The sequence below is a fragment of the Chlamydomonas reinhardtii genome, chromosome 7 (genome assembly GCF_000002595.2).
Source record: "Chlamydomonas reinhardtii strain CC-503 cw92 mt+ chromosome 7, whole genome shotgun sequence".
In the NCBI taxonomy this organism is placed as follows: domain Eukaryota; kingdom Viridiplantae; phylum Chlorophyta; class Chlorophyceae; order Chlamydomonadales; family Chlamydomonadaceae; genus Chlamydomonas; species Chlamydomonas reinhardtii.
In genome coordinates, this window is record NC_057010.1 from 2,900,602 (window position 1) to 2,917,857 (window position 17,256).

At 68.6% G+C, this 17,256-nt stretch overlaps 1 protein-coding gene across 1 annotated transcript; it reads right to left on the bottom strand.

Annotated features, from left to right (window-relative positions):
• Positions 1-33: 33 nt before the first annotated feature.
• CHLRE_07g332600v5 (uncharacterized protein) lies at positions 34-17,156 on the bottom strand. Its single transcript, XM_043064213.1, has 20 exons — positions 17,036-17,156; positions 16,831-16,877; positions 16,069-16,323; positions 15,322-15,879; positions 13,302-15,182; positions 12,171-13,145; positions 11,887-11,967; positions 11,328-11,729; positions 9,569-11,185; positions 7,967-9,379; positions 7,644-7,727; positions 7,379-7,441; positions 6,681-7,124; positions 6,214-6,512; positions 5,895-6,014; positions 5,712-5,760; positions 5,411-5,515; positions 5,171-5,275; positions 1,720-5,058; positions 34-1,509 (listed from the first exon to the last, which is right to left on the bottom strand). Exons 1-20 carry the CDS (start codon positions 17,058-17,060, stop codon positions 202-204), a joined length of 13,170 nt encoding a protein of 4,389 aa, XP_042922781.1. The 5' UTR covers positions 17,061-17,156; the 3' UTR covers positions 34-201.
• Between the last annotated feature and the right edge of the window lie 100 nt (positions 17,157-17,256).

Consider the following 17,256-nt stretch of genomic DNA (forward strand, 5'->3'; position numbering starts at 1 on the left):
CATCCTCGCCTTCCGCAGTTCCGGTGTGGGCACAGCGGCCGACGATTACAGACCGCAGCTCCCATTGTGGGAACGCTCACCCGATGAACAGGACTGGAGCCCGTAAGTCATTGCTTATCCCGTCGTACGACCCCCACACATCATGCGTATGCCCGCATACCTGCGAATCATTGAACCCTGGTGTCTGCTTGCCACACCACGTCACTCAGACACTGGCGCTGCTGCCGTTCCTCCAGGACCCTGAACCTTCGGCCGCGGCCTCCACACACGCCTGCCCCTGCCCTTGGCACTTTTCCCCCCGGTGCCGCCTACGTGCGCGCTTCCCGCACCATCACCGGCTGCTGCGCCCGCCTCGCCCTCACCATCCAACCCATTTCTAGCAGCAGACTGCGGCACTCCGACACCGCTGGCCGCCTCAGCTGTCACAGCCACCACCGCCGTCTCCACCAGCTCCCCCACCTGCACCAACAGCTCCAGAGGCAGTGCGTCCACACCGTCCAGTGCCGCCACCGCCCGCACCCAGAACGCCGCCCGCTCCGCTTCTTGCCCGGCGCCGCATGCACGGCCAGCCGCCTCGGCCCCCACCTGCAATCCCTCCTCCTGCACCGGGCACCCGGCATCCACACTGCCGGCACCAGCAGCGCACGGCGGTTGTCCGGGTGACCCCAGCAGCGCCGCGGACTCGACGTCGGCGCGGTCCGCCACCGCCGCAAGCGTACCGGACACCAGCAACCGCCAGCGCTCGCCGCCGCTGTGCTGGTAGCCCAGCCCGCCGAAGGCGCTCAGGAACGCCACCATCTCCTCCGCATCCAACCGCTGGTGCTGGTTCTGGTTCTGGTGCTGATGCGACGCCGGCAACTGATCACCGGCTTGGGCCGGCGGCGGCTCTTCAGCGCCGCTGCTGTAGCCCCGGCTGGGCTGGTGCGCCGCCAACCGCAACACCGCGTCCGCCGCCGCGTCCAGGACTGCAGCCAGCTCCGTGCTGGTGCCGCCTGGGCTGGTTCTGATGCTACTGCTGGCACCGCTGGCACTGCTTGCACTGCTGCCACTGCTGTTGCTGGGCGGCTCCTGCGCGCTCACGTGCGGTTCACACAAGCCTACCACTCGGCTCAGCTCCGCCAGCACCTGCGCCACTTGCACACCGCCACCCGCCGAGCCGGCCTGCTGCAGCCGCTGCACCAGCGCCCGGCGCAGCACCACCAGCAGAGCCCTGTCGCCTGCCGGCACCACAGCCCGGCCGCCGCCGCCGCCGCCGCCACTGCTACTGGCCGCGCTGGCGGCGGGCAGTGCTGACGCCAGCTGCAGCACCGCCGCCAGCGCACACGCCAGGTCCTTGGCGGCGAAGTCACCCGTGCGGTCCTTGAGGCGCGCGCCAGCGGCGCGCAGGAAGGCGCGGGCGGCGGGTCCGAGCGCCGTGTGCGCCAGGCCGTGCGGGCCTGCAGAGGCCGCGGAGGCCGCTGCCACCGCCAGTGCGTCCATGGCCCTGACCACCTCGGCGGGTGGCATGTCCTAAGCAAGAAAGTATGGGTGTGGGAAGGACATGTGGCAGTCCATGTTTCGCAAGATAAAGTGGGGCTAGCACGCACCGCAAGTACCACCCTTGAGGAGTTCGCGCCACCCTCGAATCACCGGCCCAGCTCGTGAACCCCACATACCGTGAACCCACGTGTCGCGAATCCCATGACCTCAGGCCGCCCTTAGCGTTGCCAGCCCACTCACCCCCAGCTGCCCCAGCAGTAGCCCCGTGACAGCCTCCACGAAATCGCCATCCGCTGCGCCGCTCCCGACAAGGGCCTGCAGCGCCCACACGCGCGCCGCCGGCTCCATGCGGCGCAGCAGCCACAGCACGTCAGAGCGCACACCCGCCAGCTCCGCCTCCCAGCCCCTCGCGCCCGCGGCCTCCGCCCCCGCCTCCCCTGCCGCCGCAGGCTCGCCATCCGGCACACCAGCCGGAGGCGAGTCCCCGCTACTCTGATGCTGCTGCAGCTCCGCCTCGTCCTGCTGCTGGCGAGTATCAGTCGCCTGCGCGGCCGTGGTGCGGTCGCGCTGCTCCGCCAGTGCCGCCGCCTGTTCCAGCAGCTTGCGCAGCCGGTCGTGGTGCTCGTGCGGCGTGTAGGCGCGCTGCAGCGCAGCCATGACTGGGCCCACGCCCACCACACACCCCGCCTGCACCTGCGCCAGCATCGCTGACGCTGACCCGGCGTCGGTGTCATCCGCCTCCACAGAGAAGGGGGCGGCGGCCTTGGTAGCGTCAGGAGCCAGCCGCTGGACCGCCCAGCACAGGCGGCGGTAGGCCGCGACTTCAGCTGGCCCCACGCCGCCTCCACCTACGCCTTCACCTCCGCCCCCACTTCCACCGCCGCTGCCGGTGCCACCCGCGGACGCGCGCTCCTCCTGCCGCAGCAGCCAGACGCCCACCACGCCTACCAGCTCAGACACCGCGGCCTCCGTTGCCTCCGTTGCTGCAGCGCCGTCGCCTTGGGCCATGCGCTCCAACGTCAGCAGCGCGTCAGGCGGCGTCAGCAGCCCGCCCGCCGCGGCCGCCTGCAGCGGCGGCGCCAGCAGCCCCCACAGGGCCCGCTGCCGGTCCCGGCTCTCCACCGCCCCAGCCATGCTGACAACCTCCACAGCCGTGACCAAGGACCGGGCGTAGCGGCTGGATGCTGCCGCGGGTTCTCCGCCGCCGCCGGCTGCGCCGCCTGCCGTCGCAAGGCTGCCGGCGGCGTGGCTTTGCACTGCAGCCAGTGCCGCCGGGGACAGAAACCCGGATCCGGCCTCGACGGCGAGTTCCACTTCCATTTCGTCGAACAGCTGCCGTACGCTGTCACTTACCACGTCGTCCGCGCCCACCAGCGCCGCCAGGCCGCCCGACAATGCCGCCCCGGCCTCCGCCGCAGCCGCAGGGCGGGGCAGCCGGTGCGGCACCGCATCGTGCTGCGGCAGCGTCGGCCGCACCGGCGGGCCCCACTGCATACTGCGCAGGGCGCGCGGCGGCGGCGGCGGCGCCAGTAGCTCCAGCACCTGTGCATCCGGCACCGTCGACAGCGCCGTCAGCCGGTCCCGTACGGAGCGGAGCAGCTGCCGCCGGGCCTCCGACTTGGCGGCCGCGCTGGCGGCGGCCGCAGGTCCCCCGGGCGTGCCCAGACCTCGCAGCTCGGCGACCTCACTGTCTGTGAGGCGGGCCCTCGGCGCATTGGCGGCGCCGGCTGTGGCCTGCGCGGCCGTGGGTGCCGGGGAGCCGCGCGCCGGCCCGGCGCCGGCCCGGCGCGCAAGCGCACCGGCGGGAACGCCCAGCGCTGCGCCCGTGCCCACACCGGCCGAAGGCGCTTCACCGCAAAAGCCCGCGCCATCGTCCTCCTCCTCCTCGTCTGACTCGTCCGCATCAGAAAACGCGTAGCGGTCCGAAGCATCTCGGCCGCCGGACCGGAGGCTGCCGATGCTCCGTGCGAACAGAGGTTGCACGCCCTCAAACAGCGACGGCAGCTGGTCAGCTGTGCCCTCGCCCGCCGCGGCCGCGGCCTCTTCGGTTGCCGCTGTCGCGCCCTGGCCCGCATGCTCCGCCGCCTCGGCCTCCTCCTCCTCGAGCCGCGCCTCTGCCTGCTGCCGTAGGTACTCGGGGAGCAACAGCGCCTGGGCGCGCTGCTGCTGCCGGCGAGCCGGCTCCGCCTCCGACGCCAGTGCCGCCATGAAGGCATCCACACGCCGCGCTTCCTGGGGGTCGGGAGGCGGCGGCGGCCGCAACACGGCGCCCGCCACCCGCAGCAGCCACTCCAACCGGCTGCCGCCTACGCTACCGGTGCCGTCGCGGCTTGACGCCGCCGGCGCCGGCGCAAGGGTAGACGGCAGCAGCCGCCGCAGTAGCGCTGCTGCCGCCGTGCCTCCTTTGTCCGCCGCTGCTGGGGCACTGTCGCCTTCCGGTTTGGTATTGCGCTGCGGCTCAGGCGACTGCCGCCGTGGCGGCTCCGACTGCTCACTCAGCAGCTGCTGCGCGGCGGTCTGCAGCAGCGGCAGCTGCCTCTCCGGGCCCGACAGCAGCTGCAGCGGTCCAGCCATGCCGGCGGCGGCGAAGCCTGCACTCCCGCCGCTACTCGCCGCAGTGCGGACCTCTGATGATGAGCCACTGTCGCGCGTTTGTAGCCGCATTGGCGGCGCTCCTGCTGACACGGTTTGGGTGACGTCGTCACTGTTAGGTTGGCTGGGGCGAAAAGCGTCCGGGTGTGATGTGGCGTGCACGGGCTCAGGCATGTCGGGGCCCGGCACCCCGGGGCTGGCGGCCGCGGCATCAGCTGTAGCAGGAGTGGCAACCGCACTTGGTGACGCCGGCGTTGCTATAGACAGACGTTCGGCTGCAGCCGCCGCCAGTCTCAGCTCCGATACTGTCATGTGCTTACTGCTACCACTGCTGCCACTTCCACCTGACCGTGCTGCACTGCCCGGCCCCGGCCGCATCCCCAGGGCCGCTTCAGTAGCCACTCCAGCTTGGTTCGAGGCCAATCCTCCGGTGCCGCCCGGCACTGCAGCACTTGCTGTAGCTGCTGCAGCGGCGGCTGTAGCACGCGGCCCGGTGCGCACCGGCGGCGCCTCCAGTGCCTGCACTGCCAGCGCGCAAGCCACGCTGCCTGCAACCCGCCGCACCGGCTCTGCCAGCGGCACCGCCGGCCGGGCGCCCGCCTCCGTCCCCGCCTCCGCCTCTGCCGCCAGCACAGACGCCAGCGACTGCGCCACAGCCAGCGACATCAGCGGCGGGTCGGACGTCGTCATGACAGCACCACCGCTGCTGCCGGCGCTAACGCCAACGCCCGTTCTGCTACTGCCGCTGCTGCTGCCAGCAAGGACGCCACGCTTCAGCGACTGCGGCAGCTTGGGCGGAGCTTGGTGGGCGGTGGCGGAGGCGGTGGCCGTGGCGGTGGCGGTGGCGGTGGCGCCAGCTGCCGTGGCGGCGCCTGGTTCCGGCCCTGTGGCCTGCTGCGCCTCTACGTTCGGCAGCATGCGGCGCTCGATTGCGGACACCAGCCCCGCCAGGGCCACGCTGGCAGGCACGGGCGTGCCATCGTGCACCTACGTGCAGTGATTTGAAGGGCGGCGGTGGGCTTGGGTCACTACTTCCTTCGCGCATGAAGCCATTGGAATACGGATGGCGAGTAAAACGTCATTCGAGCCTCAAGCGGACCTGCTGGAGCCTGCTCAGGCGGTCGTGGGGCGCCGCGTTGCTGGTGCCGGTGTCGCCACCCGCGCCCGTGCCTCCTTCCAACGGCACCTCCGAGCTATAATGAACCTGCAGACGTCATACCATGGGGGGCAGCCGCAACGTTGCCATCAGGGGCCGGCATCGTCTGCAACATCGGAGTCTTAGTCGTCGCCGCGCCGGCATCGCAGCCTGCCTGCCGGGCCCTTTGCAGCCCTCCCTCACCCGCAGGCGACCCAGCATGGCTGCCAGTGTGTGGGGCGGCAGCAGGTGCAGCTGCTCGCAGCGGGCCGCCAGCATCATCAGCTCCGGGGTTGGCAGCCGCAGCACCTGCCGGCGTACGGCGTGGGGTGAGGGTCGGGCATGGTGCGGGGCAGTAGGCGCACCAGTGCCATGCCATGCCTTGCACGCGTACGCGGGCTAGTCATACATGGTAGCAGGAAGTAGACAAGGCACTGCAGGCCTGAAAAGCCGACAGACGCCAGGGCGTGCGAGGACTCCTGGATCCCCACGCCACCCCACTCACCCGCTCCTGGAGGCCCATGATCAGTTCCGCCTGCACCGTGAACACCGACCTGCAGCAACATGTCGTACAACACCCGTTCGATACGGCACCCGTACGCATTCAGTGCGGCGCAGGCAGTGACTGGCCCGTGCGGTTTCTGTGTGGCCTCGACCCCAGCCCGCGTCTCGCAGCCCGCCTGCGTACCTCTCCGCAGCCCTGAGCAGCTGTTCCGCCACACGCCAGGGCGGCACCGCGCCCGGCTCCTCCGCACCCGAGGGCTCCAGCGTGCTGCCGTCCATGTAGGGCTCGTGCGCCTCCAGCAGCCTGCGGATAGGAGGAGGAGGAGGAGGAGGCAGAGTTGTGCGAGAGGAGAGGGAGGAGGATGATCGGAATCATGGCCGATGCTGACTCGGCGCGCGTGTGGGCGCGGCATTCGGATGGACATAGGCCAGCCCACCAGCCGCCGGCAAGGCAGCAGCAGCAGCAACTGATACAACGGCAGCACGCCCCTCACGCGCCCCACCTGGCCACCAACCACGACAGCCCCGGACTGGAGCTGAGCTTGGGCAGCTGCGCCCCCAGTAGCTGCAGCGCCGCCAGCGAAGGCCGGCTGCTACTGCCGCTACTGCCGCTGCTGCCACTGCCACTGCCACCACCACTGCTGCTGCTGCTGCCACTGGTGGCGTTGGTGGACACCAACACTCCGTTGAAGAGCGCCTGAAGCGAGGAGGCCTCGCTGTTGCGGTGCAGGGCGGCACGCAGCGGCGCCACCGCCTGCAGCACGTCGTTGCGCCGGCCCGGCCGCAGCCGGTCGCATACCACCTGCAGCAAGGCGAGGGAGGCGGAGGGCGTGGAAGGAGGGTAACGCGCTCCTTATCGGCTCAGAGAGGCAGCGTGTACGCTTCGACCTAGCACGCCTACGGTAGTTGGCCGCATACGGTATTTGGGGAATGCCAAGCAGAAGGTGCGTCTGCACATGCCCCAACACACCTGGGTGTCTTCGACGAGGCGCTCCAGCATGGATACGCTTTGACGTGACAACTCAGCCAAAGCCGGCGCGGCCTCGCGCTCCGCAGCGCCGCCCGCCACTGCCTGCTTTACCTCCACGGCCGCGGCTGCCAGCCCCTTGCTCGCCGCCGCCGCCACCAGCGCCCGCAGTAGGCCCCCGTCCAACTCCGCCGCCGGCGACATACGTGCGAAGCAGCGCACCGACTGCGACAGCAGCTGGCAGGCGGCGGCGGGGTCGGCGACAACACTTCGTTGTGGCTGCGGCTGCGGCGGTCCAAACTGCCCTGCAATGCTGGGCTCAGCTGCTGCGCCGGGCATGCTGGCACCGGCATTGGCCGCCGCGCCGCACAGCTCCAGAGCGCGGCGGGCCGCCGCGTGCACCAGCGGCGGCGGGTACAGCCTGGTCATGTGCACCAGCTGCAGCACCTGGCGTGTGTGTACAAGGGTAAGGCCCATCCCAGTGGGAAGAAGGTGTTCAGGTGATGCTTCGCAGCGTGCTGTGCGAGAGCGAGGGATGTGTGGTGGCGCCCGCCCACTCGCTTGGGGTCAACCATTCCGTAGCGGTAGCGGTACAACACATGCACGGGTGCGTCACTGGCAACGCTGCACCGTAGCGCCCACCATCCATACGGTAGCGCGGAATGCCGTACACCACGTGTGCAACACAACCGCCCACCCACCTGCGTCAGCTGCGGCGCGGTCATGCACGGCGCGGCCTCACACAGCGCCAGCTGCAGCGCAGCCTGCGGGGAGCGGATGGGGCGCGTAGCCGTGCGCGCCAGAGAAGAAGCGACGGGCAGGTCATCGCTTTGTCATGCAACATCAAGGGATAGAGGAGTCACAATAGCAAGTACACTCCCTTTCTCTCTTTCGCTCTTCACAGCCACCTCAGACGTCTAAGTGCGGCCCGCTAAGTGCGGCCCGCTCGCCTTGTGGGCGCCGCACCTGTGTGGGCAGCGCGATGGCTGCGCTGTGTCGGCATGACAGCTGCATCACACTGATCAGGTGGGGCACGTGGCTGCTGCGCGTCTGCAGGGCAGTTGAGGTTAGAGCGAATTGCACGTGTGGACGTGAGCCGAGGCTCAAGGGCGAACGGCGCGTGGCGGCACGGCGACACACGCACACACTATGTATGAATACATACCAGGGCACGCCCTGCGTGCACACACGCAGCCAGTGCTGCAACGCCCTTCACATGCATTTCCCCGCCGCACACTAGACCGCGTTGCACGCAGGCAGAGGCAGCTCCCGCCACCGCACCCTCTCACCAGCAGCTCAACCAAGCGCATGTTGACCTCACGCTGCAGCCGCGTCAGGCTGCGACGAGCGGCCAGCGCCGCCGCCGCCGCCGCAGCCCCTGCGCTTCCCCCGGCCACCGCTCCCGCCCCCGCGCCGCGGCCCGCGGCATCGCTGTCACAGGTGCCCGAACTCCCGCCCAGCAGCAGCAGCGATGACGGTAGCGCGGGCGTGCGCCACAGTGCCTCGGCGTCGGCACCAACACCCGCGTACGGTGTTGTACCAGCACTAGCCCCCTCACCAGCACCCGCCCCGGCACCGGCGCGGCGGCTACCAGCGCTGCCGCTGCTCGCACGGCTCGCAGCGGAACCAGTGCCTGTGGCGGCATTGACGGCAAATCGCAGCGCAGTCATGCCGTCCAGGTCCGCGGGGACCTCGTCCCGCAGTCGCAACCCACTGGTGGCCGCCGAAGAGCCCTGGCCCGCGTTTGGCGCCGCCGCGCCGCTGGCTGCTTGAGAGGCCGTCCGTGCCGCGGTCGCAGGCGGCGGCGTCCGCCTCAACGGCAGTGCGCCCACCGCCTGCGCCTCGTCAGCGTCCCCTGCCAGCAGCTCGGGCCGCCGGTGCAGCAGCTCCAGCAACTCAGAGTCCGGCAGCTTCCGAAGCAGAAGCTCGCGAACCGCAGCAACCACGGCGTCGTCCAGCGCCGCCGCCAGCTCCAGCATCCGGCCGCTGGTGCCTTCCGTGTACTTGTCGGCTGGAGTGACCGGAGGGCGCGCCCCGTCCTTGGGCGAATGGCTCGGCTGCGGCGGTTGGTGCTGCAATGGCAGCGGCCTGGACGGCTGCTGCTGCTGCGTTTGCAGTTGGTATTGCGACTGCTGCTGCGGTTGCCGTTGCTCCATCAGGCATTGAGCCATGTGCGGCTCGCTCAGTGCTACCCGCCGCGCCTTCAGCACGCGCGTCGCCACCTCCTGACAATCTGCAGCAGGGCCCAGGGCTGCCGCCACCGCCGGCAGCCGTAGCACCGCCGCAAGCGCGCCCGCCGTGAAGGCGGCGGTGCGGGGGGTGGCGTAAGCCCCTGGGGCGGTGACTTCCTCCAACTCTTGTAAAAGCGTGTAAACACCCAACCTGAGCTCCCGGCTGTGGACATCCTTGCGCCTTCGGAGCGCTACCGGCCCATCGGTGGCGACGCTGTCAGCTTCCTGTCCGCTGGCAGTGCCCACGCTGTCGCTTCCCGCAACATGGGGCTCGGCGGCTGCCGCCTGCTGCAGGGCTCTTTGCAGCGCAAGGATGAGGGTGCGCCGCCGGCGATTGTAGCCTGTGATGCTGCGGCGGCGACTGCCTGAGGGCATGAGCGCATTGCGGCTGGCAGCGCGTGCCTGTGGTGCGGCAGGCACCGCGTCGGTGGCGCCCGTCTTCCTGTACGTCAGCGGCAATGCTGCCACGTCCTGTAAGGCAGGGGATGCATCCGAAAGGCGTTGCGCCCAGCAAACATCTCAGCTGCATTCGTGTGTATGTGCGTGTCAAAAGAGACACAATACCGGAATGTGTACATGTGCCGTTTGCAAGCAGCAATAACCAGCGCTGTTGCTTGCCATGAGCAGACATGCATCGCAATGCAGTCAAGCACGACATACTTTCAGTAATGCGACGGCCTCGAACACGGACGGCACGTGCCCCGCCTCAAGCCGCTCATACAGCTTGGCGCGCACGAAGCGCAGACTGCTGGCGAGGCTTCTTGCAGACTGAGGGCTCCCAGTGGCATCCGTCCCGGCCGACACTTCTACAGTGCCAGGCGAGCACGTGGGCTCGTCCGCCATCGCTCCCGCAGCAGTCTTTGGAGCCGGTGTCATCGCTGCTGGTGACTCGGCACCTCCTGCCTCGCCTGAAAGCCGCAGCGCCTGCCTTGTCAGGGCCCGGTGCAGCGTCACCCAGTCCCTGTCGCCGATGAGGCCCTCGTCACATAGCGGCTGAAGCAGCTCTGCAGGCGGCGCTGCCACCGGAGGCGCCGCTTGCTTAGCAGCCGCAATGGACGCTGCAGCCCTGCGTGCCGCGGCCTCAACCACGGCTATGACGTCCGCACGGAGCTGGAACGTGGACACGAGCGGTTTGGCGGCTTTGGGCCGCCCCGGCAGCACCTCAAGCGGAAGGCCCCACACAGCCAGCACAAGCCGCTGGCTCTGCACCCGCGCCGCCGCCAGCAGCCGGAGGCTCTCGAGCACTGCGGCATTCATATCGGCGTCCGACGCCGTGGCCGCAGGCGTGGCTGCGACGCCTGCGCTTTGTTGGCCATGGGCTGTAGCGGACACCGTCTGCTCGGCGCGGCTCCGCAGCAGACTCGTCGCCAGGGCGTCTGCCACTGTGCCCATGACCCCGCGTGCAGTCCGTGCCACTGTTTCGCTGCTTGCAGTCGCTGCCACCGCGTTGCCTTCGGGGCCAGCAGCAGCAACAGGCGCACCGGTAGCGGCAGGCCCCATGCCAGGCCCGCTGGCGTCCGAAGTGGCCGCAATAGACGCAGGACTGGCTGCATTCGCGTCTAGGCTGTTCGCGCCCTGCTGTTGCTCCACTAGCGTAGTCGCTGGCTGCTGTTTATCCAAGCGCCCATCGAGTTCGGGCTCGGCAGCAGCTGTTTGTGGCTCCTGCATGGCCCTGCTAAACTCTGGCGGGGACTGCCCGGCAGGGCAAATGGCTGCCGCACTGCCACTTGCGCTGGTGCTGGTGCTGGTAACGGTGCTTGACCCGGCGCTACCAGTCAGCTCTACGTGGTCACTGCGTTCGCCTCTGTCGCTGCTGCCCCTATGGCTACTGTGGCTGGTGGCGGCGGCAGCGGCTGCTGGCGCCGGCAGACCCACCCCGCCGAGCCACGCGGCCGCCCGGAAGCCCTCCAGCAGCTGGCTGGTGTGCAGCGTGGCTGACAGCTCCTCTGCGGCGCTAGGGACACCGGCAGCTGCGGCGGTGCAGCGGGCGTACGTGGCGCACAGTACGGCATTGGGCTCTGCAGGTGGCGCCGCCATTTGCCCCTCGGAACGGCCAGCGTGGGCCGCTGCGACCCGGTGCAGCTGAGTGAGGGCGCTCAAGAGGCCGTCGGGTGGCAGGGCGGGGGCCAGGCGCAGCAGGCGGGCCTCTGCTTCGGCGCCTGCCTTCGCTCCTGCCTTCGCCCCAGCCTCCGCCGCGGCTCCCTCCGCACGCGCTTCCGCGGACGGCGCTGCCGCCGACGTCAGCGTGAAAGGCCGCAGTAATGCTGCCGTTGCTTCCTGCAAAAAGCAACCAATTGACAGTTATAACCAGCGTGTCCTTGCACCGTGTCAGAACATGGACAGCTCCGGATCTAAGCGAGCTCACCCCTGAGCAAGGTGCTAATGGGCACTCAACCGCAATAAGGGTAGCGTGACTCACCCGCCGCAGGGCCTCGAGCTCCTCCACCTCCAGTGTCTGTTGCTTCAAAGCCTCCAGTACGTCACCGCCACGCCCACCCTCATCACCACCAGCCGGCGCCGCCGTCGCTTCTAACGCCGACACCTCAGTCTCAGCTGCCGCCGCCGCCGCCGCTTCTGACGCCGACACCTCAGCCTCAGCCGCCGGCCCGCCGGCGCTGCTGCCGCTTGCAGCGGCGGCTGCCAGGTGCCGCCGCAGCAGCGGCTCCAAAGTGCCGTGCCACCACCGCCGTGCCAGCTGGCCTCGATGCGAACGCACGTCTTCGACGACGTCAGGCGACCGCAGCACGGCCAGCAGGCCGCCGGGGTGGCGGCAGGCCGCAACCCACAGCTGCAGCCGGACCAGCGCCGCCTCCGCCTTGGCCTACGGGTGTGCCGGGCCACGGTGAGGAGCTGGTCGGGACATGACACATTGCGCTGCAGCACGCTGAAGACGAGGCGCGGCGCTGTAAACTGCTTTAGGCGCGAGGGACGTAAAGGCCCAAGGCGAGTGCTACATTCACACAGCCCCATTTGCCCACCTGGCGTGCCTGCGGCAGAGAGTCTGGGTCGGTCATCCACTGCCGCAGCTCCTGAAGCGGCATGTCCAGAACCACACGCTCCTGCAGCCAGCAGCGGCATGTATGTTCACCGCTTGGTGAGAAAGTTTCAAGGCTCCAACAAAAGCAGTAGACCATGGTGGTGAGGGTCGGTCAAGGGCTGCACGGTACATGAAACGCTCTTGAGCGCAAACGGCCCCTACCACAGGCAAGCGGCAAAAGGGGCTACGTCTTAAGGCAAGCGCTTCAGCTGCCGGAGTGCTCACCGTGACCTGCACCTTCGACAGTGGTGCTGCCGCTGCAGCCGCGCTGTAGCCTCCTGCCGGTGTCACATGCGCTGCCGCGGCCACTGCAACCGACCCAGCAGCCGCAGGAACACCCTCCGCGGCCTCTGCCTGCAGCAGCTGCGTCTGGACTGGCTGCGTCAGGCGCAGCAGCACCGCCTTGGCAGCACTCGACAGCGCCGGCAGTGACTGCTGCAGCCTTAGCAGCCGCTCTGCAATGACCTGTTGGCTGGATGGATCGTAGCCCGCCCCAGTCGGTCCGGCCTTGGAAACGTTAAACCGGACGGTCAAATGCTCGTTCCGCTGCAGCTGCGGGGATGACAGCCAGTCCTGCTGCGCCCTCTCTAGGGTTTCAAGGGCTGCAGACACGCGGCCAGGTTCGGAGATGCTTCTGTCGTCGGGCGCCGGGCGCGGCTGTGGCGACTGGTCCTTAACAGTCCGCTCCCGAGGGTGCTGTTGTTGCAGCTGCTGCAGCTGTGACGGGTGCAGCCGCTGCAGAAGACCTAGCAGAGCCATGCCCGCACCAGCGGCGGCTTCCGCCCGCTGGCTGAGGCCGTTCAAGGCGGTGTAGTCGCGAGGTAGAGGAACAGTGTCGAACAGCTCTGTGGCAACGATTTGAAGTCCGCTCAGTGAGAGGTCGCGGTGCGCCGCAGGCAGTGCATCCGCTGCTGGTGCTGATACCGCCGCTGCTGCCGTGTCAGTCTCCCCTGGCGCTGCTGTTGTGGCTTGCGCGTCCGCCGGTGCTGCAGTGGTGCTGCCGGTGTGCTGCTGGCCACCGCTAGCGACGGTGCAGGCGCCGGGCGCTGCAGCTGCGTCTGCGGCCAGGGCATCAGCCGCCAGGCGGACCTCATGCAATAGGGCCACCCGCAGCAAGGTCCCGTTACGCATGGCACGCCGGCACACCGCTTGAGACGCGCCCTCTGGCGCCCTGAGGTTCAGTGGCTGCGCCATGTGCGCCTGCAAGGCGAAGCGTTGTAGTTAAGGCAAAGCGTTTTGCAGGTCGCAACCACCAGGCAGAAGTAAGAGTCGCCCATGCACCGTGTTGGATGCGTGCAACATGCATGCAATGCCTGTTTCCAGCACACAAGCACATATAGCAACCCAGGTGCGCACCTGCAAGCCGCGGACCGCTTGTGCCAGCGACAGTGCCGGCCCTGCCACGTCACCCTGGCCGCCAGTGAGGCGGTGTAGCAGCTCGTTCCGCGCCAGCAGCGCCCGCGACACGGCTTCATTGCCAGCGAGCAGCTGCTCCCCCGGCTGTCGGCCACTCATTTGCGCATGGCATGTCGCCCTGGCAGCCTCGGCCTCAGACCCAGCTTCAGCCTTAGCCTCAGCCGCGGCCTCAGAAGCCACAGCGTGCGACTGAGCCCCAGAAGACACCACAGGCACGGGCGAGGGCGCTTCCCCGGTGTCAGGTCGGGTTCCGGCGCCGGCCGCTGCTACTGCTGCCAAAGCCTTGCGGCTGCGTGCTCTGCTCCCCGCGCCGCCGCTAACCCCCAAGCTCCCAGCAGCATCGCTTTTGGTTGCGTCTACCACCGACGGGGTCAGCTCATGCATGACGTCGACTAGGGCGTGGACTGACATGCGCTTCCACCACCGGGCCTCCGGCTCCGACTGCGACTCCCCCGCCTGCTCCTGCACAAGCACCGCTTCCTGCGCCTCAGCCACTGCCACGTGCTCGCGCGGCAATGTCGAGGCAGGGCCAGCAGTATCAGCGACTGTGGCCTCGCTGGGGGCAGTGGGTGGCGAAGAAGCCGCGGCTGTCCCAGGCAGCCGGGACTGTGCCCCGGCCGCCTCCACCGTCGTTGCGGCAGGAGCGACTGCAGGGCGCGAAAGCGCTGTAGGCGGCAACGGCGCCGCAGGCAGCAGTGCCACGACGGGCTCGGCCACTGCTGCTGTAGACGAGGCCTGCACCTTCGCCAGTGGTGCTGCCGCTGCAGTCGCGCTGTTGCCTCCTGCCGGTGTCACATGCGCTGCCGCGGCCACCGCAACCGACCCAGCAGCCGCAGGAACACCCTCCGCGGCCTCTTCCTGCAGCGGCTGCGTCTGGACTGGCTGCGCCTCGCGCAGCAGCACCGCCTTGGCAGCACTCGACAGCGCCGGCAGTGACTGCTGCAGCCCTAGCAGCCGCTCTGCAATGACCTGTTGGCTATAAGCGCCCTTGCGCGTCAGCAGGCCGGGTCGGTCAGCGGGCGGCGCCGCCGAAATAACAGCCGGTTCGTCCTTCCCGGCCTCCCGCTCGCCAGCAGTGCTGGCCTGTGCCCAAGAAGCATCAGGCAGGGCAATCGCCTGCGCTTCCTTCATTTCTGAAGTGGCCAGCCATTCCCGCTGCGCCCGCTCTAGGGCTTCAATAACTGCGGGCGCGTGGGCAGCCTCCAGGCTGCTTCCGTCACCGGTCACCTGTTGATGCTGTGGTGACTGGTCCTTAGCGGTCCGCTCGCGCAGGTGCGTTTGTGGCTGCTCTTGTTGCGGCGCCTGCTGCTGGACTGGCTGCTGCTGCACCTGTGACGGCTGCAGCCGCTGCAGAAGACCTAGCAGAGCCATGCCCGCACCAGCGGCGGCTTCTGCCCGGAGGCCGCGGTGGGCCAATTCATCATTGTTGTTAAGGGAAGGAACAGTGTCGGACAGCTCTGTGGCAACGATTTGAAGTCCGCTCAGTGCGAGGTCGCGGTGCGCCGCAGGCAGTGCATCCGCTGCTGGTGCTGATACCGCCGCTGCTGCCGTGTCAGTCTCCCCTGGCGCTGCTGTTGTGGCTTGCGCGTCCGCCGGTGCTGCAGTGGTGCTGCCGGTGTGTTGCAGGCCACCGCTAGCGACGGTGCAGGCGCCGGGCGCTGCAGCTGCGTCTGCGGCCAGGGCATCAGCCGCCAGGCGGACCTCATGCAGCAGGGCCACCCGCAGCAAGGTCCCGTTACGCATAGCGAGGCGACGCGTCTTTTTGTACACGCCACCGGAGGGCTTCATTGTCATGAGGAACAGCGGTTGCGCCATGTGCGCCTGCGAGTCAAGATGTATGACTTTTAAGCTTTTGCCGCAACGGACGCTATTAAACGCGTGCACAAGACGCGAACGTGAGTGTCCTTCACGCCCTGTCTTGTTTCCCTGACGCGCCCACCAGACCCCGCACGCGGCGCACCTGCAAGCCGTGAACCGCTTGTTGCAGTGACAACGCCGGCCCCGCCACGTCACCGCGGCCGTGGGTAAGGCGGTTCAGCAGCTCAGTCCGCAACGACACCGCCCGCGACACGGCTTCATTGCCAGCGAGCAGCTGCTCCCCCAGCTGTCGGCCACTGATTTGCGCATGGCATGTCGCCCTGGCAGCCTCGGCCTCAGACCCAGCTTCAGCCTTAGCCTCAGCCGCGGCCTCAGAGGCCACAGCGTGCGACTGAGCCCCAGAAGACACCGCAGGCACGGACGAGGGTGCTTCCACCGTGTCGGCTGCGGCTGCAGCAACGGAAGCTGCTGCTGGCGAAGCCCTGTAGCTGCCTGGGCTGCTCCTTGCGCCATCAATAGCCCCGACGCTTTCAGCAGCAAAGTTCCGAGTCGGTTCTGCCACTAGCGGGGTCAGCTCATGCAGCATGTCGACGAGAGCGTGGGTTGGTGTCTGATGCAACCATTGGAGCTCATGCTCCCGCGCCTGCTCCTGCCCGGGCGCCTGCCCCCGCTCTTGCGCCTCAATCGCTGCCACCTGCTCCTGCGGCGGCGCCGAGGCGGGACCGGCCGCAGCTGCGGGTGTAACCTGGTCTGGGCTCCTGCTACCGCTGCCGTGGCCGTCTCCTCTTTCACCCCCGGCACTGTGGAATGCGCGTGCGTGGGAGCCGTGTACAGCTGGTGCGTCGAGCCAAGGCCAGGCCCCGCCTAGGATGTGTGGCGAGTCGCGCACCTGCTTCAGGACTGGAGACCGCGACGGCCCAGAGCTGCAGACGATGCTGCTACTGCCTGGCATGTCGCTACTGCTGCCACCGTTGATCTGATACTGGCACGGGTCTTGCCGCGCTGCGTGTGCAGTGCGGGCCGTAGCAACAGCCCAGGGCATGTCGCCCGTACATGCTACAGCCGCAGGGCTGGGGCAGGGGCTCCGCGGCGCAAAGTACCTCGCCAGGAGGCTCGCAGCAGTGCCGGCACGGACACGGCTTGACTGCGTGAGGAGGGCCAGTGTGCGGCATGCACCGCACGCGCACGCCGCAAATCCGCTATCAGGGCCAGCCATACCGCCCTGGGCTACTGCCGCAGACGCTGTCGCTGCATGTGCTGGAGCACTTTTAACACCCGACACTGTCGCTCCTGCTGCTCCTGTTGATGCTCCCGTGGCTCCTGCTGTTGCTCCGCACCCGCTCCCGGAGTGCGGCGCAGCAGCGGCGGCGCTGCAGCAGGCGGCGCAAGCTACCGCTGCTGCGCCCTCGTTGCTCCCAGGCGCCTGCGGCGGACGAACGGCCGGACCCCAATCCCGCCCTTCCAGCAGCTGGTGCTGGTGCTGGTGCTGGTGCACTCCGGCGCATTCCATGCCTGGCGCAGCAGCCGTAGCGCCTGGGGCGTGCGGAGGCAAGCTTCCCGCGGGCGCGACCGGCAACGCCGGCAGCGGCAGTGGCAGCGGCAGAGGGAGGCGGAGGCCGCCCCCTACCACAGCGCCGATGCTGCCACCCACCGACAGGCCTCCAGCTGCCCGCTGCCAGTCCAGGCAGAGGCGCCGAGCTTGGGTTGCAGCGGGGAACAGGTGAACGGCAGGGCGGATGTGCGCCCGGCACGTTAGGCCCAAACGTCACAAAGCGCAATTCCCCGGTACGCTAGCCCGCACGCAAGTCCCCCCGCATGCTGATTTTAGTAGGAACGCTACTGGTTGCGCCCCTTACCTGCCGCTGGCTCACTCCTGCGCATTCCCGCGTCTGGACAATGCAAGTGCACGTCGCCTCCAGCTTTGATAGCATCATTGCGGGCAGTGAACGTTTATGAGCATAAGTATGTCCATGAATGGATAGTTAGTGGCTTCGGCCATAACGGCTGTCGACTGCAAAATTTCAACAGGTACACCCCAGGGAGTTCGGTTTGAGTACTTTCGTATAAACCACTACTG

Coding starts and splice junctions, on each gene's coding strand:
- CHLRE_07g332600v5 (XM_043064213.1), bottom strand. CDS start 17,060: ATGCGCAGGAGTGAGCCAGCGGCAG. Junction 15,880..16,068: donor GGTCTCCAGTCCTGAAGCAG/GTGCGCGACTCG, acceptor GCGCCGCCGCAG/GAGCAGGTGGCAGCGATTGA. Junction 1,510..1,719: donor TACTGCTGGGGCAGCTGGGG/GTGAGTGGGCTG, acceptor TTTCTTGCTTAG/GACATGCCACCCGCCGAGGT.